At 40.3% G+C, this 23,129-nt stretch overlaps 1 protein-coding gene across 5 annotated transcripts in view; it reads left to right on the forward strand.

Moving 5' to 3' along the window:
• The window catches only part of C4H8orf34 (chromosome 4 C8orf34 homolog), a 147,264-nt gene that overhangs the window by 91,098 nt on the left and 33,037 nt on the right, over positions 1 to 23,129 (forward strand). For all 5 annotated transcript variants that reach the window (XR_008306880.1, XR_008306879.1, XR_008306882.1 and 2 more), the window contains exons 9-10: positions 6,217 to 6,302; positions 10,005 to 10,078. Coding sequence is in view for 1 of the 5 variants with exons in the window: in XM_053249107.1 (XP_053105082.1) it covers positions 6,217 to 6,302; positions 10,005 to 10,078 (160 nt within the window). In the remaining 4 variants the exon portion in view is untranslated. The remainder of the gene's footprint in view (positions 1 to 6,216; positions 6,303 to 10,004; positions 10,079 to 23,129) is intronic.

The raw sequence follows: 23,129 nt of genomic DNA on the forward strand, positions 1-23,129 counted from the left end.
GAAGAGAACTTCTGGAAGATATGACAGTCAGTTCATAATAAATATGAGCAATGTGAATTGGACAAATTTGCATTTCAGACAAGGTGGCTATGGACAGGAGGTTTTGTATGTGATCATGAGTATACTCATGAACAGAGTAATGACCGAATAGCTGATCAGAGTACTAAAGCGTTGAACTAAACTGGCTGTTGAGAATCTGAAAGTAAGTGAGGGGGAAGGAAGGGTAGAACATTGGTAGAATATGTTCTACCAATGCTGGCTCATTGGTAGAACATGTGCTTTGCATGGAGAAAGCCCCATGTTCAGTCTGGAATCATCAGGTAGGGCTGGGAAATAAATCTAAAATTGTGGAGAGCCACTGTCAGTTGGTGTAGATATACTGAGCTATATGGACCAATAGTCTGATTCGGTAGAAGCCAGCTTCATATGAGGGCAGTAAAATGGTAAATTAACTACAGTACATGGAATCTCACATCTCCTTACCATACTTATGGAATTAGGGAGATTCTCATGGATTTTTAAATTCGTGCTTTATTCTGGTCACACAGTGTAGTAGTACTTTCTGACTTGCCTGCCATAACCATGTGGGCTAGAAACATGTGTTTAGATATAGCAACCTAATGCCAGATATTATGCCATTAATAAAACCATGTTCCATGCAGATTTCTGCTTCACATGGGAATATGCCAGATAGGCCTATTTAAGTTGTTCCCCACCATGGGATTACAGTGTACAGAAAGTTCCTATGTTACAATTAAGAAGAAGAATGGATTCCTTTTGGATGCTGTAGGTAGTACTAATCTACTTTCCCATTAAACATGACAGGTCAGATATAGGCTAATATTAAGAAAAGGATGATTAATTTGATTATACAGGCTGTTAATTCCAATACTAACGCTAGTGATTTTGTGGAGAGGGGAAAAGCAGAAGAAAGTCTAGATACTTTGATATGATTGAGAGTGCAGTGAGAACGAAGAAATGTTCTTCATACAGATACTGTTTTGCAGTTGCTCTGGCCTTTCATAGTTTCCAAGGTTAACTAAATAACACTAGATTATTTGTATTTTATTTCAGAAGCAGGTTACATCTGTCACTGGTTTGTGTCAGAGGCAGTTTATAAACAAATTTTAGAAGGATTTTCTTTTTTTAAACACTAACGGGGACATATCGGAGAAGGTTGAGGTTTTGCTCTTGGATTTAAGATGGAAAATGAACTATCTTGTTTTCTTAATATGAGTTCTTAATATAGCTATGGTTGCTGGTGACATAAAGAATATCTTCCAGAGATACAGGCAGAAATGTTTCTGTTAATTGGAAGAAGCTGCCAATTTTAAACTTCTAGGCTACCAATTTTCCAGAAATCACCAACTTTGGCATGTATATGCAGGCTGACTAGTAAATGTTTATGGACTAGTCACTTTGTGGACTTATTAACAAGGCTGTTGAAAATACTCCCTAAAATTTGAAATATTTTTTAAAAACGTTTAAAATATATTCAAAGCCGAATACATGATTCATGACTGTATAGCTATGGATTAGGCCAAGGCATTTTTGTGACCGTGGGTATGAGTATGAGAGAAAGAAATAGAAAGCTTTTGTTAGTTAACAAACCATTTTCAAACCATGGTTTCTAATTTGCTTTACTTCAGTGTGGCTTGAAGGAAACCACTGTTCTCTGGTTTCATATGCAACATGCTGTTGGGGGCCCAGGGCTGTTCTAGCCTACCTGTTCTTTAGTCCCTGTTTGGCTTCAGAGTTCCATGCAAGGAGAGGGGAGATTCCGTCACCTATATCTCCTTCTCTGCTGGCTTCAGGTGTTGTGCGTTGCTTCACAGGGCTGTACAGGAACAACCAGCCCTTGCCTATAGCTGGCCTTCATCCTCTGTCAGCCTATCTTTAAATAACCTTCTGCAGTCACCACAGCTGTTCTGGATGGTGGAGCCTCAACCTAATGCTCTCCCCCGCCAAAGAACCACAGGGCCTGTGTCCCCGCCTCCTCCAGCATCCCCCTGGGGGCCGGCCGGCCTCCCCACCCCTTCTTGGGGCTGGTGTGTGAGCCTACATCCTCGGTTGGGAACAATGGAAACAGAGCCCTTCATTGCTGGTGTGCTCAACCGGCTGTCAAGGTAAGCCCCATTGCTGCTTCCTTTCCCTTTCTATCATCTCCTGACACATGAAACTGTGGTTTAGTTGAAACCAAAACCAAAAGCAGTCACTCTCCTCTTACTTGTGGAAAATGGATGGGGCAAGTGCATGAGCCTGCGGCTCTCCCAGGCTCATTATTGTAGCAGAACCATGGTTGTCTGTTATGTCTGAACCTGCCCATTGTATATGCTCTAAAGACTCTAGAACATAAGGAATGTCTATGAAGTGAAATATTCTTCAGTGAGATTTCCTCATTCCACACAGCAATTATTCTCTTACAGAAAAGAACAGGAAATGTCTTATCTTTCTGCTAGATAATTGTTACTGATAACTGGATGACAATTTTTTAAAAAAAAACACCTGCAAATATATTTCATAGGGGAGAGGCAACTATTTATTTGGTGGTTCTCATGGATGGCACAATAAAATAGCCAGAATTAGTGTGTGTAAATAAGCTGAAAATCAGGCTACGTTCAACATAAGTTATATAAAATGGATGAAAATGTTTAGTAAAATGAATACATTTTAGAGGAGCTATTCCAAACATAATTTTTTTCCCAGTTTCATTTTTCTTTTTCTTTGTTAGATTTATAGCCCATTCTATCCCATAGGCTCAGAATGGCTTACAACCTTATTTAAAAACAACACTGTCCCCAAAGGCTCACAATCTCCGGGTTATTACACATCACAATATTCAGTATTTTGCAGATAATTTATTGTAGTAATTTTGCAGTAGTTTTATTTGCAATAATTGTAGTTCAAGTTCCTTCCTCTTATTTTCTCATTTTATATCCATCCATGCATTCCAGTTATGTCTACTAATTACTAAAGAGCTATTATTAACCTGAAAGATAGATAGATTTTGCAAACATTTACCAAAGCAAGACCTAGAAACAGCTGCTGGCTTACCAAGATATGATTTTAATTTTATGCCTATATATCTCTGTGTTGTTGTTTTTTCTGTGAATAACAGAGTATTAAATAGTATTCTAGAGAAATGAAATTTGCTAGGCTGAGTAATCATCAAGAGACATAGAGAAATCCTTTCAGCCTTCATTAGACCTATCTTACAACATCTCAAATTGCATTAATTTAATCCTGATAAGGTTAGAGTCACTCAATTAAGCTAATATGGGTCCTAAATATTTTATTAATGACTATCAGATTGCAGTCACTATAATAGGTGGTCTCTAAATCATGGATGAGATTTTTTTCTAAGAGGGCTAGTGGAAAATGTGGGGAATTTAGAATGTGCTAACTCTGAAAAAGAAAATAATTTTAGTGTGGAGTTGCATCCAGGCCTTTCATACAGTGTCACTCATACCCTTGTTCATTTTGTGGAGAAGAAGAAAAATCCAGACATATTTGTCTTTGATCAGTCATTCATATTTTATACTATTTGAATTACTGCCAAGTAATTTAGCACTGTTGAGAAAAGGCCACCTATGAACTTGTATATTTCTGACATTTCAGCAATACACGGTAGTTTTATAAGACAATAAATTGCATTTATAGTCAGATTTCTTTAAATATATAGCCATTTCAAAATGCAGGATAACGGCAGTATTGTCATGCTTTTCATATTTTTATAATTTGATATTTTTAAGAAGAATCTACAGGTTTTATCATTCTGTTCATGCCAGTAGTTTCAGAGTCTTAAATAACTGTGCTTGTAGATTTAGGACTGTAAATAAGAAATATGCTGTAAGATGATGTAATTTTCCATGTGTGGTTTCTTATTATGTATAATTCCATACTGCTTTTCAACAACAACAAAGGTCCCAATGTGGATTACATTGCAAAAGCATGAGAAACAAGGAGTTTCCCTGTCCCAAAGGGGCTCACAATCTAAATCACATGGGAGGCAACAGCCACTGGGAGTTGCACCATGCTGGGTTGAATAGGGACAGTTGCTCTCCCACTATGGACTATAAGGATTCCACCGCTGTAGATAGTGCCTGTTTGCCCAGTTAGTAGGGATTTAGATATTTTGAAACTCAGAAAATTGCATCTAGTCCAAACCCCTGTCCTTCATCCTGATCCCATGTGCATTAATCTATATCCAGGTCAAGAATTTACTACCTAACAATTAGTCTGTATCATTACAGTAAGCCGGAAGTAAACCAAGTTCGTTTCACAAACCCCACGCACAACTTAGTAAAATCATCTAGATGGATCAAGTTGAATCATTTGTCCAGGGGAAGACAATCCTTTCTTCTTAAAGACACTTACCAATAGGATTACCAGATTGCAATGTACAGTAAAGCTCTATCCCTTTAAGAGGCCTCTTGCACAGTTGCTGCTGAGGCAGGTTGCACTGTTGCTTCTCCTCCAGCCATTACAGATCAAGCAGGAGGGATTGAAAGTATAGATGGAAGATCCTGCTGTCTGGCTCACCCTGTTCAAGCCTTCACCAGGAGGCTTTACAGACAGGGCTGTTATCCCAAATCTCCTTCGGAAGAGAGTGTGTGCGTTCATACACCAGCCAAACTTACCCCGAAGTCCCTTCAAGATCCTTGGACCCACTCCACACACAAATCGGGCTTTGTCTTGCTAATTCTAGTTTTCTCCGTGTATTTCCAGGTTTTAAAAATGCTGGTTTTAAGCTACTTTTTCTGAATATGCCAGAGCATATAGGGAGAGGTACTGATGTAGAATCATTAGCATGATAAGAGGGATACTCTCTTTAGAAATGTTTGCTTATGTATTTGTTTATTTCGGCCCAAGGCCAGCATATTTAGAAATGCAGATATAGCTCTTTAGAAAGCAATCTCCTTCCCCCCCATTGGTTAGAAGGAAAACACGGAGGCATGTCATGTGTACTTGCATCAAAACAAAACCCGAGAGCAGAGAGGAGGGGCTGCTTCCCTCAATGCCATGAGTGTAATTCGAAGTGGCTTCACTCAACATTTACCCCACAGCTTGAAGCCATGTGTGAATAACTCTCTTAGAGGAGACTGATTTTCTGGGCTGTTCCACTCTGGTGCCAGGCCTGATCGTGTTTGTTTGTTTGTTTGTTTGTTTTGTTTTGATGTGTAATACCCTATGTTCTATGTTAAATTAAGCACAAGATGGCTGAGAGGGAACAAAACAATTAATTAAACAATAACACTCTATCAAAAATATGAAAACAAACTATTTTAAAAGCAGTAGCAAAATACAGGAAAAAACCAGTATAAAAGCAAGAGAGAATCACCCTTGGTTGCACTGAAGGATGCCTCTGGTGGAAGATAGATGAGTAATGTCTCCTGGTTGACTCTTGGACCTCTCAGTGGTTTTCAATACTATCAACATGGTATTTTTCTGGATTGCCTGATGGGGTTGGGATAGTTGGCTCTACTAACCCTGTGCCAGTGGTTGCAAGGGCAATTGTACTTCAGAAACATGCAGCCGCACAGCTGCTGAGTGGCTAGCAGCACCCATCATAGGTGTGAGCCATGGCATCAGCAATTCTTATTGGGTCCTACACAGTACTAAACTACCAATTTTTGTGCCTCCACTATCATCTTGCAATGCCCTTTGGTAAGAACACTGGTCCTGCAGTGGTGCTCAACACTAGAAGCTGATATATCTCCAGCATACAGCCTCATCAGCCACTGTTTACATTACAATTGTCTCACACATGAATCTTCTGATTATTCTGTGCAACTTATTCATTTTACTTAACACATTTATATACCACCCAAAACTCGCATCTCTAGGTGGTTTACAGTATAAACTGTATAACAGTATACAGTATTACAGTATAAAGAGCATAAATCAACTCAAAGTTAAAACAATAAAACAATTTAAAATTCAAAACATTGTTAAAATCTGAGTCTAATTTAAAAGCCTGGGTGAAGAAACGTGTCTTAACCGCTTTTTAAAAAGTTATCAGAGATGGGGAGGCTCTTATTTCAACAGGGAGTGCAAGCCTCAGGCAGCAATGGAGAAGGCCCATTCCTGAGTAGCCACCAGACGAACTGGTGGCAACTGCAGACGGACCTCCCCAGATGATCTCAATAGGTGGCAAGGCTCATAATGAAGGTGTTCATTTAAATAACTTAAAAACTGTGCATTTCAATTATTTAGACTGCAAGGAGATAACTTGGCAGAAAGAACGGAAGATGTATCTGTTGCCTCTCAGACTCATGAGCAAGAAGTATCAGAACCTGTTGGTAAGTTCTTAAGAAATTTATACTGATATGAAAATAATTTTGAAAGAATCTGCATGAATTTCAATCAGTATGTACTAGAGCTGGCATACTAGTCACCTGACCAGTTAAATCTTAGTTGACTACCTATTATTTGACCACAGTGAAATATTGTCAAATATTCCATCAAGCCAAGAATGGCTGTATGTAGGTGGCAACTTGTTTCTTAATTTGTTAACAAGAGCAGATGTCAAAGTTATTTGGCCCCTAGCCCTGCAACAATCAAGGATAAACCTAGCAGTAAAGCAAAGCTTCTACTGGCCACCTGAATTGAGCGCAGGTGTCTTTGAACAGAAACACAAGCACTCATCACTGAAAAAGGTAGACCACCATGCTTGTTTTCGGAACCAGGAAATACCCCCTTCATTTGAAGCAGACACTGATGATAATTGAACAGTTTTATATATATATATATATATATATATATATATATATATATATATATTTATATAACTGTAGTCTGTAGTATTCCAGGATAAAAGCTAAAGAGAAGCATTGTTTGATAAAATGCACACTTATAGAACAATTACCTAATTTTATTAAAAGCTTTATAATGTTTAAAGTTATTTTTGTTTCACAGTAGCAGTTTAATTTGTTTCTGAAAGCATAAATATCAAAAATTTTGATGATAAATAGCTTTTTTCATTTGGTTAATCACAACAGAACATACTGAAAAACTGTAAAATGGTGTTCTAATAAAGCTTACACCCTAACATTAGTTGACAATATTTGACTGGTCAGATGCCCAAACCTAATATGTATTTGCCCCAAAGCTTCTGCCAACTCCATAGGCAACCCTGACCCTGGTAAGAACAGGCAGTAGCACAAGCAAGCAATGCTTCAAGTCCTATCTCCCACATTGTCACGAGTGTGACAAACTACGGAAGTGCTGTTTGCACTACTGCCTATTCTTAACAGTGTTGAGGCTGCTTTCAGAGTCCACAGCAGCCCTGGGGTGCTTCATTATGGGTCTGTAACTTTGTACATCATGTGAGCCACTGATATATGTCCTAGTGTAAGCAAGAATTGTTTTCTTTCATTCTGTAGGGAGGGTTTTTGAAAAAATAACAGGAGTGATTGTATTTGAGATTCACATCTTAGTTTTCAGATCACAGTAATGTGGGGTAAGAGATTTAGTTCATCAGACTTCCTCTTGTTAAAGGATCCCCTCCCTCTCCCTCACACTCATGGGCTTTCGCCTCTATTGACACTGCATTCCCTATTGAGCTCAAACTTTACACAGTGTGGAAAACGCTGATGGAAATCTGCTTTCTGAAGACACCAGCACCATTCTGAAGCTTGCCAGAATTAAAGTGCTTATGTCTGCTTTTTGGATAATGATGTATCACTTGGTTAGCAGGCACAATGTTATTTAGACCCAAAATATCTCTCCCATGGCAGTGTATTCATTATTAATTAGCTAAAAAGTCTGAACTCACAACAGATGCTAGCAAGGAAAAGGCTTCACTAGCTTCATTCTCCTGTATCCAGTCAGGTAATGTGAGAATTAAAGGTCCCTTTTCATCTATTATAGTTTCATAGTAATGTTAACTCTGATGTAAACTGCTGTTAAAAAGCAGGAACATCTGGTTCTGAGATTTGAGATCCAGTGTAATTAGCAAATTAGCAAAGAGGCACCTTTTAAAAAGTGGTGATTCCCCTTACTTAGCAAGCAGAAAGCAGCTGGCCCTATCCATCCCCAGAACAGCATCCCTCCAGTGGCTGTTGCCGGTGTCTGTCTTAAGTTTCTCCTTTAGATTGTGAGCCCTTTGGGGACAAGGAGCCTATCTATCTATCTATCTATCTATCTATCTATCTATCTCTATGTAAACTGCTTTGTTTTGTTGAAAAGTGGTATAAAAATCTTCTTTGTATTCATATTCATTTGCAGTGTGTGCATATCTCAGTAGTTTTATATCTGCTAGCTATCGTCAGCAAACCTCTGATGGTCCACAGCATTGTTAATGTGTCACATAGCTAGTGGGTCTTGGTTTTTTAATTTAAAAAATTGTCAGCTCATTTTTAAAGGAGACTTGATTATTGTTCTTCATTATATTATTATAGTTTGATATTCATAGACTTCTATTGCTCCATCATAATGTGCAGTGACTTATATACTGTGCAATGAGCCACACTCCTAAGGGGTGCTGGATCGCTGGCTTCATGGCACTCTTATGGAGAGGAGAGCTGGTCTTGTGGTAGCAAGCATGACTTGTCCCCATAGCTAAGCAGGGTCTGCCCTGGTTGTATATGAATGGGAGACTTGATGTGTGAGCACTGCAAGATATTCCCCTCAGGGGATGGAGCTGCTCTGGGAAGAGCAGAAGGTTCCAAGTTCCCTCCCTGGCTTCTCCAAGATGGGGCTGAGAGAGATTCCTGCCTGCAACCTTGGAGAAGCCGCTGCCAGTCTGTGAAGACAATACTGAGCTAGATAGACCAATGGTCTGACTCTATATAAGGCAGCTCCCTATGTTCCTATGTACCACTCCTAGAGCAGGCAGGGGAGTTTATGTGCCAGTGATGCTGTGCCTTATAGCAACTGCACCCAACTCCTATTGAGAGTGCTGGAAGTCGGGTGCAGCTGCTCTGATGCACAGTGATGTTGGCATAGAGTCTCCCCTGCCTGTCCTAGGAGCGTGGTGAGTGCCTCAGTGCCAGTGAGCTCACATCCCACTTGGGTGCATGGTTCACTGTGGAGTAGGAACATAGGAAGCTGCCTTATATAGAGTCATACCGTTGGTCCATCTCTCTCAGTACTGTCTATTCTGACTGGCAGTGGCTCTCCAAAGTTACAGGCAGGAATCTCTCTCAGCCCTATCTTGGAGAAGCCAGGAAGGGAACTTGAAACCTTCTGCTCTTCCCAGAGCGGCAATCATCCTACCCAGCTTCAGGAGCTCTGCATGCTCCTAATTCTTGATTGTAAGAGAGTAAAAGGCAAGGTAGGAAGCAGGGAGCATGATCATTTGCTAAGCATCAGCAAATCATCTCTCTCTCTCTCTCACACACACACACACACACACACGTCAAAAAAGTGGGAAGGGGGAGAAATAAGAGTGGAAATGAACAGTACCTTGCTCTCCAAGAATGCCCTGGAAAACCCCAATTGGTCGGATTTTTGGCATATATTTGCCAAAAAAGTTGCTTTAACAGAGCTGCAAAATGGCTCTGTGTTATAAAATGGCAGCTGGAAGTGACACTGGAAGTCATCTCCAGCCACTCAACAACTGCAAATAGGTGAATTTTAGCCTATTTTTGTACCATGGATAAAGAAAGCAAGTCTAAGACCCATCTGTGGATATGCAAAACCACAGGTGCCAGGACCATGGGTAATGAGGGCCACCTGTATCAGCTGCTGAAGTGAGGCAATTGCACAGTATGATAACACCTTATCGGTGTTTATCTGAACATTACAAAGAAGAGAGAATGAAGATGTATGGAGTGGTCACAGTTCTGTGACTATCATGTCTAGTTGGGGCTGACCAGATGCTCTGCATGTGTAATTTTTCATGTTAATCCAGCTAGCTACAATCAGAACTCTGAGAAATGGACCACTGATCAGACAAGCAAGTCATTTCCTACATTCTTATGCCAAAATATCCTAAAGTAGGAAGCTGCTACTTTATTATTTATTGAGTTTATGGACATAATATTTGTTCCTTTGCACAGCTTCAGTACCTGGGGCAGAAATTTTGATGGAAAGTAGCGATCAACTGGAGAATGTACTCCAAGTAACAGAGCAGGTAAGAAGAGAAACCAGAAATGTGCTGCCTTGAGTTCCATGGAAAAATTGCAGTCATGCATCATACAGGTCCCTCATTGAGTACTAGGCTAGAATATAAATAATAATTAATTATATTGAACTAACCCCTGCTAACTTGGCAAAGAGACACCTTTTAACATGGTGATTCTCTTTATTTATCAGGAGGAGAGTAACTGGCCCTATCCACCCCCAGCACATTACCTCCAGTGACTGCTGCTGGTGTCTATCTTATGTTTCTTTTTAGACTGGGAGCCCTTTGGGGTCAGGGAGTCATCTTATTTATTTATTATTTCTCTGTGTAAACCGCCCTGAGCCATTTTTGGAAGGTGGTATAGAAATTGAATTTTAATCATCATCATCATCAAACAAAGGCATGACAAGGTAGCAGGGATGATACACTGGAACATCTGCCAAAAATACAAGCCACCCATAGCCCAAAATGGGTGGGACCATAAAATTGAAAAAGTGGTAGAAAATGAAGATGCAAAAATATTATGGGACTTCTGACTACAAACAGACAAACATCTGCCACACAATACACCAGATATAACTGTAGTCGAGAAGAAAGAAAAACAAGTTAAAATAATCAACATAGCAATACCAGGGGATAGCAGAATAGAAGAAAAAGAAATAGGGGGGGGAAACAAAATACAAAGATCTACAAATTGAAATTGAAAGGCTGTGGCAGAAGAAGACCAAAATAATCCCAGTAGTAATTGGCGCCCTAGGTGCAATTCCAAAATACCTTGAAGAGCACCTCAACACCATAGGGGCCACAGAAATCACCATCAGCCAATTACAAAAAGCAGCTTTACTGGGAACAGCCTATATTTCGTGACGATATCTATAATAATAACAGTATTGATAATAAAAATCAGCCATCCTTGGAAAGGACTCGATGTCTGGATAAAACAAACCAGTCAATAACACCTGTCTGACTGTGTAAACAAGAAATAATAATAATAAAAACTTTATTATGGCCCTATCCATCCCCAGCACAGCATATATTATGACATAACTATAGTTAGGGTTAACTCCTATGTCATACTAAATCAAATCTCTTTTTGTTGGCTTGCTAACTGTGAATCCAAGCATATATGGAGGCATGACCTCTAGAAAAGAGGTCCCATTTTTCATAAGGTGTTTTATTACAACTAAGAGCACAGTGTTTAAAGGAACATCTTGTACTCATTTGGTCCTCCCTTGATTTTCAGAAAGTAAACCAAATAAATGTACTGACATTCACATCTCAAAATGAGTTTATATAACAGCAAAACTTCCTTGCACTTGTTAACATCGGAAAGAAACTGTGAACTTCTGTTCATAAACTATCCCAGTTCAATCAAGGTTATTTTGTACTGAACATTATTTTTAAACCCAGTTTAATGAAAAATTTAAATCCAAGGAATACTGTTCTCAGTGGATTAGGAAGAAAATGAAGAATGTGTCACATGCTGAATTTAGAGGTATTTGTTTATGGCTTTTGTTTAGGCCATATGCAAATAGTGATATTGTGTTCACATCCATGTCCCCAAAAATGCGCTTGAAAGCCCTCCCTCTGCTGCGACAAGGTTTGAAATCCCCATGCCCTGTTCTTCATGCTTACAGCATTTGTCTGCAAAGAAAAACACTATACTTGTGGGGAAATCCTCCCCTTCATCAGAGTACTCTGAGTCTTCCACATCATGGGGAACATCACTTTACAAGTACAGTATTGTGTCTTTAGAGAAACACTAAGTCTGGAGACTGGGAGCAGGGAAGGGTTTCTTGAACATGACTCAGTGAGGGCAGAGGCTTTAAAGTGCATTCTTGAGGACACTGTGAATCTGAATAGCATGCCCTGATTGCATAATGCTTAACAGAGCTTAGGATATGCTTAATTCTGATTCTCAATCCATGCTCACACATTACTAACAAGGAAAATCATAGCATTTTAGATTGGAGGGAACCTTGAAGATCTCCTTGTCCAACCCCTGCTCACTGCAGAAATCTGCTACAGCATCCCTTACAGATGGCTTCCGAGCCTTGTTTGAAAGGTGACTCTAGGGATGTGCTGAAACGTGATTCACCTATCCGAATCGCAGGCACCTCCCTTTAAATTCAAGGGCTTACACAGCCCCTTTAAAGCGGAAGTGATCAGGTCCGTACCTGCTACTCCTTCACTCACCACCATTGCCGTCATCCCAGCGCTTCCCCAGCTATGCCTATGTCCTGGCGGGGTATCTCCCAGCTGCTCCTGTGTGGTGCCTGCACACACATGGCCTCTGTATATGTGCAGAGGCCTTTTGCAAGGTCAGCAACCATACTGGCCACACACATGGCTACCAATCATGCACAGAGGCCATGTGCATGCTGGCGCTGTGCAGGGGCAGCTGGAAGATGCCCTGCCAGCACGCAAGCATAGCTAGGGGGAGTGCTGGGATGTGGCAATGGTGGCGAGTGGAGGAGGAGCAGCTTTCCTCCTTCCTTCCTCCATGTTAAAGGGGTTGTGTAAGGCCTCAATTTTTTTAAGGGAGGTTCCCATGATTTTGACAGCTGAATTGCGTTTCAGCATATTCCTAGTGACTCCATCACTGTTCTACTGTTGAACAACTCTTATAGTCAGGCAATTTCTCCTTATGTCTATCCTGAATCTACTTCCTTGTCATTTTAACCCTTGGGCTCTAATTCTGCACTCAGGGGTAACAGGAAACGTGTAAATTCAATCTTCCTTGTGACAGCTCTTCAGATATTTTAAGACAGCTATTATATCTCCCTCTAGTGTTCTTTTCTCCAAGCTAAATTATTAAACCATTACATTATTATGATACCAAGACAAATGAAATATAAGAGACCTGAGATTTGGAGAGTTTCGCCCTTTCTCTTGTGCTGCTTCCCTAATCTAAACTTTTCTCAATGCTGCTATTATCCCTATTATGGAAAACATAAAGTACTATATATTTTCCGCTAAGCAGTTATCTTATATCAGTAGTGTCAGGACACAGTTATACTGTGACGTGGAAGACACCCTCTCAAAGAAGAATGAGTATGCCCCAGTTAAGATCCCCCAGCCCTGATTAAAGCATTTATTGTCAACAGAACTGGAGCAACCAACACTATCTGCCCTCTCTAGACTGAGATCCTTGTCCTCCTTCCATTGCCCTTGAGTCCCCAGGAGTGGAGGCAACACCATGCCAGAGCTGAGCTCCAGCAGACAGAATGCTTGCCTGGCTGCTCAGGGCTTTTCTTCTGATGGGCCTATTCAGGATGAGGGGGAGGCACATTCACATGCCTCCTCTAGAGCAGGGGTGACCTGAAGATCTAGGAAGGATGAGCTTTTGCTGGCTATATAACACCTTCAGTTGGTCCCACTGGTTCAACAATTCCTTTTGAACATTTGCCTTCAGCTGACCCATTGCCTTGCTAGTAATGGGTATGGACAAGCAGATCTAAATTCTCCTCTCTTCTGGTACCACTGTCATGATTTAAATCCCTCTCATGACTGCTTTTATGTTAAAATTATAAGAAGAGGCGATCTAGTCAGATCTTCCATGTCTTATCTGTTTTGGCCCACAGTTTCAAACTTTAATTTGATGGAACAATTCCCCGTCTCAGCTAAAATAATGGGCAAATCCTCCACCATTCTTCACTTGTCAGCACCTGAATACCTTATCCCCTTAGCTTTATTACTGTGCCTTTTCTTCTTTTATCTTTTGTCATTTGGTATGCATGCTTTTGGTTTTTTTGATCTACTTTTATCTTAGTGACTAATGTATGAATACAGATGTTGTTGATGACATATCCTGCTTTCAAAACTTCTCTGAAAGTCTTATTTTATTTTTCAGCACCTACTCCTTAGCATCCTAACTAACAAAGTGCATTAAGAGCAGCGGGAAGTTGCTCTTAACACAGCAGGAGCCTTCCCCACTAGTGCAGTGCACACGAGTGCGTGTGTGGGGGGTGGATTTTCACTTATCTTCTCTGCCCCTAGAAGTGTTCTGTGCCTTCCAAAAATATGCCCCTGAAGGCTGTGTGATCCTCTGGGCCATGTTTTTGCAAACCATAGAGCTCTTCTAGAGGCAGAGAATATCAGCAAAAATCACTCACAATTTGAGCTGCAGTAGTGGGTGTTAGCTACTTTGCTGTGTTAGGATGTTAGCCAATGATCACACATTGTGTTCTAGATCTTTAAGTTTTATTTTTTCACCACAAACATTCAAATATGGAAAGAACCAGGTACAGTCTCTGTCCAGTGATTCAAGCTATGCAGTAACCCTTTATCTCTGGAGATCAGAGTAGATAGAATTATTCTGAGTCTTCCAATAGGACAATGTACAAGACAATATAGTGTCATTCAATAACTACAAAAGAATTTAATAATCACTCACTCAGATTTTCTTTTTTATTTTCTTCTTCCTCTTCAGGTTTTCATTATTTTGAATATGTTTGCTTAAGTTTGGGGAGAACTGGAGGGTTGAGGAGGAAGGGGGAGATGAGAGCTAAGTGTAGTCTATGAATCTTAGGAACAGCAGAGCATGGGACAAATTTAATCAAAGATTGAGGAGTAAGCAAACTGTCATTTTTTTACTATAGAAAAAAGAAGGAATATCACTTATCCTGCCCCATGCTTCCTGGGCATTCCTGAAAAGGCAAGCTCTAAATAAGGTGCTTGCCTTTTTAAAATGGCTTCCCCCTCTCCCTTTGTATACACAACAGTCTCTGGTGCCTCTGAAGCAGCAGTGGCACCAGAGGTCTGCCACCTAGGGGAGCAGCAGTCAGCGGTGACAGTAGTCGAGCCAGCACCGGAGGCCTCTGATGGAAGCCGGCCAGTCCAGGGGAGCAGCGTTCAATGGTGGCGGCACTGGTGCCAGCACTGGAGGCATCCAGTGGCCATAGGGCCAACAGCAATGGGGCCAGCTTGGTGGCTGGGAACAGCAGCCATTGGGGTGCCATTGGAGGGGCAGAGTGGCTGATGGCCAGCAGCAGCAATGGAGACGGTGGTGACCCAGAGTGGCAGCAATGAATCTCTTTAAACTTTAAATATAAGGAGGGTTCCAACAGCATTGAACCGATATTTTTGGTAGTGCACAGGCCTTGTAAACAGATTAGATTCTACATATCTAACCAACCTGCATTTCCATTGTATTTCCTTTTTAATAATCAAATAAATCTTGACTGTTCTATATGTTCATCAAGGCAAATGTGTGATTTTGATCTCAAGCCTCAGCATTAATATATGTGTATGTGTGTGTGTATTAGGGATGTGCACGAAGATCTTCGGTGCCGACGGGGGGTAGCACTTTAAGGGCGGGGGAGGGTGTACTCACCCCTCCCGCCGCATTTCCCCCGCCGGCGCGCACGTGCGCTCACGACTTCCGGCCACTTCCAGCTGACGGGGGAAACAGGGCGGCAGGGAGGAACGCTGCCGCCCCGAGGGGCTTCAAAACGACAGCACGCCGGTGGGGGAAATGCGGCGGGAGGGGTGAGTACACCCTCCCCAACCCTTAAAGTGCTACCCCCTTCGGTGTTTCGGCACCGAAACTGCCCCCAGAGCCGAAACGTTTCGGAGGCCTTCATAATGGCCTCCGAAACGTTTCGGGCACAAGCCTAGTGTGTATCTATATCTATCTCTCTATATATAAAACTAATAATTCCAAACAGTACATTACAAGCAGGTTTTTTCCACCACTTTCCATACTGTCTGGACTAAAAATTTTGATAACAGAATTCCAGTTCCAAAATCATAATTGTTAGAAACAGCTCTCTGTTTCTAAGGTAAAGTGTGCGTAGTATTATCTACCTTATTATACTGCAGACATGTGTATAGGGGTCTGTGTGTGTGTGTGTTTGTCTCTAGATCATTAGCCTGAATCATGGTTTGAAGAGGACTATAGCTCAGTATGCTTTAGATATAAAATATGCTGGCACACTGCCATACAGAGCAGAAAGCTCGTAATTTCAATTACATGGCATTTCAAGTAGAACGGACCCTAATGTTGGACATAGGGATTAAAAATAGCTGCCAATATTGCAATGAAGCTCTAAGAAGGATTATTTTAGATTACATTTTTTTAAGTTGACTAGCTCACTCCACGTGCCTGAACAGATCATGGAAGGAAAAAGATTGAACAGTTGGTGATCCCTAAGAGGAAAATAACTGTAGTGTAAAGAAGCAGAATATTATATGGACACATTAGTTGCTTGAATAGTATTAGTCTTCTTAGATCCTTGATCAGTATTATTGAGAGAGACGAGATTACAGGAAAATGAAAATATTGATATATGCTATTGGTTTTTATTTTTATTTATTTATTATTTATCAAACTTCTGTACTGCTCAAACGTTCGTCTCTGGGCAGTTAACTTTTTAAAAAAAACATTTTATTTTAAAGAACAAGCATTACAATCCAAGACACTCCCAAAAATGAAACACTTTCATATAAAGCTTTAAAAGAAAAAGAGAGAAGGGGGGGTGAAAAAAGAAAAGAAAGGAAAAGAAAACAACCCTGCAAACAATACATATCTATGTAATCATCTTCTAAAGCACATACAATTCATTAAATTTTGACCATATAGCTTCTTTGCCTAAACGGCAAAAAAACCCCAACCCCAATTCAAATGTGGATAATGAACACATTTCAGTAGTCCAAAGCTGAAGTTCCAGAGTAAATCTGCTTTTCCAATGTTGAATTATAATCTTTTTGGCCACTCCCCAAGCACAAAGAATCCATACTTGTTGATAAAAGTGTTAAGTTCCATATCCTGGGAATATATCCCAGGAGAACATAGCAATCTTTAACACACAATGATAATTGCAGTGTCTTATTTACAATTTTATGGACTTCATCTCCAAAAGATGCTATAATTGGGCATGACCAAACCATATGTGACAATTTTCCCTCATAAATATTACATCTCCAGCAAACCGTGTTCTGTACCCAGCCTTTTTTGAACATCCTCTGGGGAGTCCAGTAAGAGCGAAACAAAAGTTTTTGCTGAACAAGTCTCAATTTAAGATCTATATATGCTCGTTTCATTATCCTTAATGCTATTAACCATTGGTCAACTGTAATGGTATATTCAAGATCCTGATTCCATAATACATGAATATAATCAATATCAACTTTATCTTTCTTTTTAAGTTTTAAATAAAATGAAACGATAGGTTTAGCTTGTTCTGGTAGATGTTCCAAATCCAGTATTAATGATGGAGTTTCTGGAGCAGCAAGTGCATCATGTCCAAATAACTGTGTTAAAAGATGCCTTAATTGTATATATTGCCAACTGGCGTTCGAAGGGATATTAAATTCATTTCTCAAAGCATCAAAAGATTTAAAAACCTCTTCTGAGGTAATTAATTGATCTAAAGTAATAATAAGAAATTGCCCAATTGGCCCAATAGAAAGGTTTCTGCCCATTCTTCAAATCCGGGTTCATCCATAATGTAAGCTTTGCATGCTAAGAATCAAAACCATACTTAAGGCCTAAACTCCTCCATATATGTCTAGCTGCCTGAACTGCTGGTAGTTTACCAGAAGAGCGAAGAAATAACGAACCCAATACCTGATAAGCAGATAGTGGAGCTAAATAGTAATTCTCCAGTCGTGTCCATGGGGTATCCAAAATTTGGGGCTCAGGTTTCCATCTCAGTGTTGAAGATAGAATAAAAGCCCAGTGATAAGCTTGGAAGTGGGGAAAATTAAAACCACCCTCTTCCACTGGCAATTGCAGCTTGCCAGGTGAAAATCTTGGTGGATGACCTTCCCATATAAACCTGTTAATTATCTTGTAAACTTGTTTAAAATAAGATAAAGGTATAAAAACTGGAAGGCCTCAAGATATACATGAGTTTTGGTGTTATATTCATCTTAAGCGCATTTATCTTTCCCTCAATACTCAAGGGCATCACATACCATCGATCTAAATCATTTTTCATCTGACTCAAAAATTTAGAGAAATTTAAATTTACCAAATAAGAAAGATCATTTGGAATCACCATACCTAAATACTCAAGAGAATCCGGGCACCACCTAAAGCCACATGATCTACAATTAGCAGGGAGGCTTGCAGAACCCAATTGCGTCAGTTCTGATTAACGGTTAACATAAAACAATTTAGCGGTTAACATAAAACAATTAAAACATATATAAAAAGTTAAAACAATTCAACAATTTAAAATCAACCATAAAATTAAAACAGACAATTTTTAAAAGCTGGGAAAGCTTGGGTGAAAAGATGGGTTTTCAGAGTGCGGGGGAGGGGAGGTAAGAGCATCCTCCCCACTCCTTAAAGCAGTGGTTCTCAACGTGTGGGTCCCCAGATGTTGCTGAACTACAACTCCCAGCATCCCTAGCCCCATTGGCCTTTGGTTAGGGATGCTGGGAGTTGTAGTTCAGCAACATCTGGGGACCCACACGTTGAGAACCACTGCCTTAAAGGTAACCGCCCCGCTGCTGCCGAACCAGCCCAGACCCAGTTCATACACAACCCTAATCTTAACATCATCAGTTGTTTTCCTTGAGTTCTTAGACTACTTCCCAGTAGGCTTATGAGATCACTCCACATTCCGTGTGTGTGTCTGTCCCCACTATCAACTTCGCAATGCCTGGACCAATATGAACCAAATTGGGTACAGTTCTAGAGACACCTCAACAGCATAGTTTGTGATGGTGTCATCCACCCCAATTCTAGGTGGCAGATACATATACTTTTGAGAGGAAAGTGGGCTAACTTGTGAACCACCTAGACACATAGAGATGCCCCAATGGTGTAGTTTGTGAGGATGTCATCCACTCCAATCCAATATGGCGGACACGTGGACGTTTGAGGAACAAGAGGTCTAACTTGTGAACTGCCTAAATGATTTGAACCAAATTTAGTCCAGTTGTAGGGATAGTGAAAGGAAAGTAGGCAGATTAATTCTTACTGGAACCACCTTACATTCAGTCTGGTGTTAGTCATTATGAATTTCACATGTATTACATTGTTCTTGTCTGAGAAATAGGAAATCATAGGTATTGCTGGGCCATAACTGTTTGTGAGAGCTGTTCTCTAGAAGTAACATTATCTCTGAAATTCCTGTGTAAAACTTGCTTTTGGCTTATCATCTAAGAAACATAATGAAATTCCATGGTATATTGATTCTCCAAGAATCTCAAGCTTTGTATGTAGTTAATTGTGCTTAATGTACTTCATAAGTGTGTGTGTGTGTGTGTGTTTTCCTATGCAGAAGAGCAACAAATCACCCAAGTTTGATCTAATGTGCTGTTTAAATTGGACACACATGTTTGTTGTTTTTCCCTTTTGGATATGTTGATATTATTGCAAGTATCTATCTCTCATCCCTTGAATTTTCCAAAAATGTAAGGAACCAGTTAATGTAGTGATTGAATTTGAGCCTCTTCATTCTCGAGTGTTAATGGCAGGAAGAATTTGTCTGCTGTAACCTGAGTAAAGGGGGGAAATGCAATAGATATGAAGACATGGGAAAAATAAAATCCTTTTAAACACTGACATCTGGCTGACCTCAGTTGCTGGCAAACACAATTTAAAAATATTGCTTTTAACTTATGTTCTGCTACAGTGATAGCTAGGGCCAGTTCAGAGTTAGGTAAGAGTGGTCAAAAGCCCATTCCAAAAGTAACAGCGACAAGGATGTTTTAATAGTGTTCTTTGTCTGAAATGGTAAAACACCTTGCTCATACAATTAATTCATATATCCTAATAAAACTCTAAATGGCAGTTGTTGATATGGCAATAACCTCAAAGAAAATGTTGAACAAATTAAATGTTGACTTTCAGAATCAAACAGACTATCTAGTAAACTTTGATTCCCAAATTCAGTAGGGGAGATCTGCACATAAATATCCTAGCAAAATTAGGATCTAAATCTGCAGCAGAATATTTCAGGTGCTCTGACTAGATGCATGCATCCAGCAACCAGGGCTGTATGCACAGTTCCTCATGTTGGATCAAGAGCTATGTGCAGTGCCCAGGTTTCAGGGGCCTTGGGCAAACTTCCCCTCATGGGTCCTCTTCTACCTATGATGTGTGGTGGAGCTTACTTAGGAGGATGGAGTAAAAAAAGAACAACTCTGTTGGCTGAGTTCCACAGTGCGTCCACCATTTGGGAGGCCAGTGGGGGTGGTAGTAGAAGGAGCCGCTACCTCCATCGTCACCGCAGCACTGTCATCTGAGGTCCCAAACAAGCCGCTGCGTCTTGGGAGGTCAGCGGGGGGTGGGTAGAAGGAACCATCACCTTCCTCGTCCCCGCCACAGCAGCTACAAGTATCCCCATCGAGCTGACTTGATGACCAGACCAGGCTCGGTCTTGATCTGGATTCGAGCTTATCCAACCATCCGGCTCGCACATCCCTACCCAAAATCTACTACCAGCCACAGTGCCTGCACTGCAGTAACATCATTGACACAAGTTGTTTTCTCTCATACAGTTATGACTCTTTACATTATTTCCTAGCATTGTAACAGCTGCCACAGCAGCACCCTTACTTAGCAGCAGGCATAGCTATAAGCTCAACTAGAGCAACTTTAGCCACATTTTGACTGACTGAGTACACCTTGCAATGCAGATTGCAGAACAGACCAGATAACAGTGAGTGAAGCACAAGGTAGTTTCATGTCTGGCCTTGAGTTGGAGCTCATCACAGGAATTGCCACCAATAAATATTACACAGAGAAAGAGCTCTGTGTTGTGTCCATTTCTCGCCACAACACTATCTCACAAACAAAACAAACCACAACTCAAGAAAGAAAGGGACCCAAGTTCTGCCTTTGTCAATCTGAGATCCAGCAAAACCAGATAGTTATAGCAGTAATAGCACAGCATATTATACAATGCTGAGAAAAGGAAACCACAAAATCAAACCTTCCTTGATTCCTTCCTGCTCTCCTGATGCTCTTCAAGAGACTAAGGATTATTTCTGTCTCCCAGCCCGTTTTGAACACTTTTTGAAATTCCCTCCAAAAGTGTTCCTCCCTCCCCCAGCCAATGGGAGCACAGTTACCCATGACAACACTTCAATTGTATGATAACAAACCAACTAAGAAGCCAGTGCCAGAAAACCAATCAGCAAGGAAAAAACAGACTTCCAAAATAGCACTCAGATTGTCAAAAGGTTCCAGTTGAAACAGGGTTGTTCTGTTCCAAGCTCAAAACAGGCCCTTTATTTGAAGGGTGTTTTGTTTTGAGCGTGAAACGACCCATTTTGAGTCAGAACGTTTCAACTGTGAAACATTTTGCACATTCCTACTTCCAATTTGTCAACCTTCTACCTGTGTATGGCTGCTGGCCCATCCCTTACAGAATGAAGAAAGAAGCACTTCTCTGTAACACACACACAGAGTTTTTCCAGGTTTTCAGTGATTATAAAACAATTGTTTGTTTTTCATTAACATTAATTAACCAAAAATGTAACTGTGCCATCTCCTATTATTGTTGCATTTTTGTTCACATAAGTGTTTCAGATATAAAAATAACTAATAATGCACTATTGTTTTAGCTTTTTTTAAAAAAAAGAATGAGGAACCAGGCAAATAACAGTTTATAGTAGCTGTATGTTCTACTGATTTTGATGGCTTTTCTGTTCAAAGCAGGCCTTTTCTTTCTCTTTACAACTTGTTAGTTTATTATGTTATGTGGTTCTCATTTATTTTGCCATCATGTTTTAAATTATAACTTTCTGTTTTTATACTATAATCCACCTTGTGTGGGAAAGTAGGCAGAATTTTTTAATTAAAAAATTATCAGTTATGCCAAAACATTTGACAGACTGATTATAACTTCAGAGTCATTTTATCAGCTATGGTTTATCAGTATGATGCTACAGGCAAGCGCATGTTTGGAAAAAGGAAAGATTGTGCTATAGAGTCAGTGTTGACTCCTGGCGACCACAGAGCCATGTGGTTTTCTTGGTAGAATATAGGAGTGGTTTATCATTGCCTTCTCCTGTGCAGTATGAGATGATGCCTTTCAGAACCTTCCTATATTATTGCTGCCCAATAAAGATGTTTCCCATAGTCTGGGAAACACACCAGTGGGGATTCAAACCAACAGCCTCCTGCTCTCTAGGTAGGTTGCTTCCCCGCTGTGCCATTAAGTGGCTTCTGCATGTTTGTAAACCTGAGATCTAAAGTGGGAACGTGTGTTTTATTCATGGGACGCACATCCATATATGTACAACCATTCCCTGTCAAAAATGCACTCAACTGTTTATTATATTTTAAAAATTGTATCTCATACACTTTTTCTGAATCAGTTTTTTGGCTGACCAGTTCTAGCCATTAATTTCAACAATATAACTGCTTGACATAAATATCTATGGAAGTTCACTTTTTGTGAAAACTACCATCTCTGTTAGAGGAAAAATCTTTAGCTGACTTCTGGCTGTGTTTTGTAGAAAACTTCCAAGTCACAAGGTTTTTTGTTTTAATTAATTGGTTGATACTTTGGGAAGCTTTAACAAACATTACTATCAGCAGAAGCTGGAGAATCTCCTTCTGACCACCAGATGTCACTGGAGAGTCAGATTTTCAGTGGCCAGGCACCTTTATTTGTCTCTGCTCTGCCTTGTCCATCTGCTCAGATTCAGTTGCGGAGAAATGACTACAGTACAATGAAGAAAAACTAAAGAAGGATTTTAACCTTGCAATCCATGTTTCTGGTTGCACATTCATTAGAGGAATCAAAACATCCCCCCTTGTGACTAGGTAGACCCAGAAGCTTGAATCACAGCAAGAACTGCTTCTTACAAAGTCTTAAGGCTCCTACATATCATGCATTTTCAGTGACTGGAGACACTGTAGTCAGCAGCTTCCCATCCACCAGCTCTCTCTTACCAAATTGTTTTTCTTAAGGCAGCTTTCAGTTATCATGAAGCAGTCTTGTGAATAATTTGTGCATCCACCTTTTGTGCTTCTAGTGCAATGCAGAGAGATGTGTAAATGCAATTGCAGCTGTAGTGATAACTCTTGAATCTCACCAATGGGATCGTGTGCAAGTCATCAGATTTTATACTGCAAAGATGGAAAGAGCAT

The sequence above is a fragment of the Hemicordylus capensis genome, chromosome 4, assembly GCF_027244095.1.
Source record: "Hemicordylus capensis ecotype Gifberg chromosome 4, rHemCap1.1.pri, whole genome shotgun sequence".
Classification (NCBI taxonomy): domain Eukaryota; kingdom Metazoa; phylum Chordata; class Lepidosauria; order Squamata; family Cordylidae; genus Hemicordylus; species Hemicordylus capensis.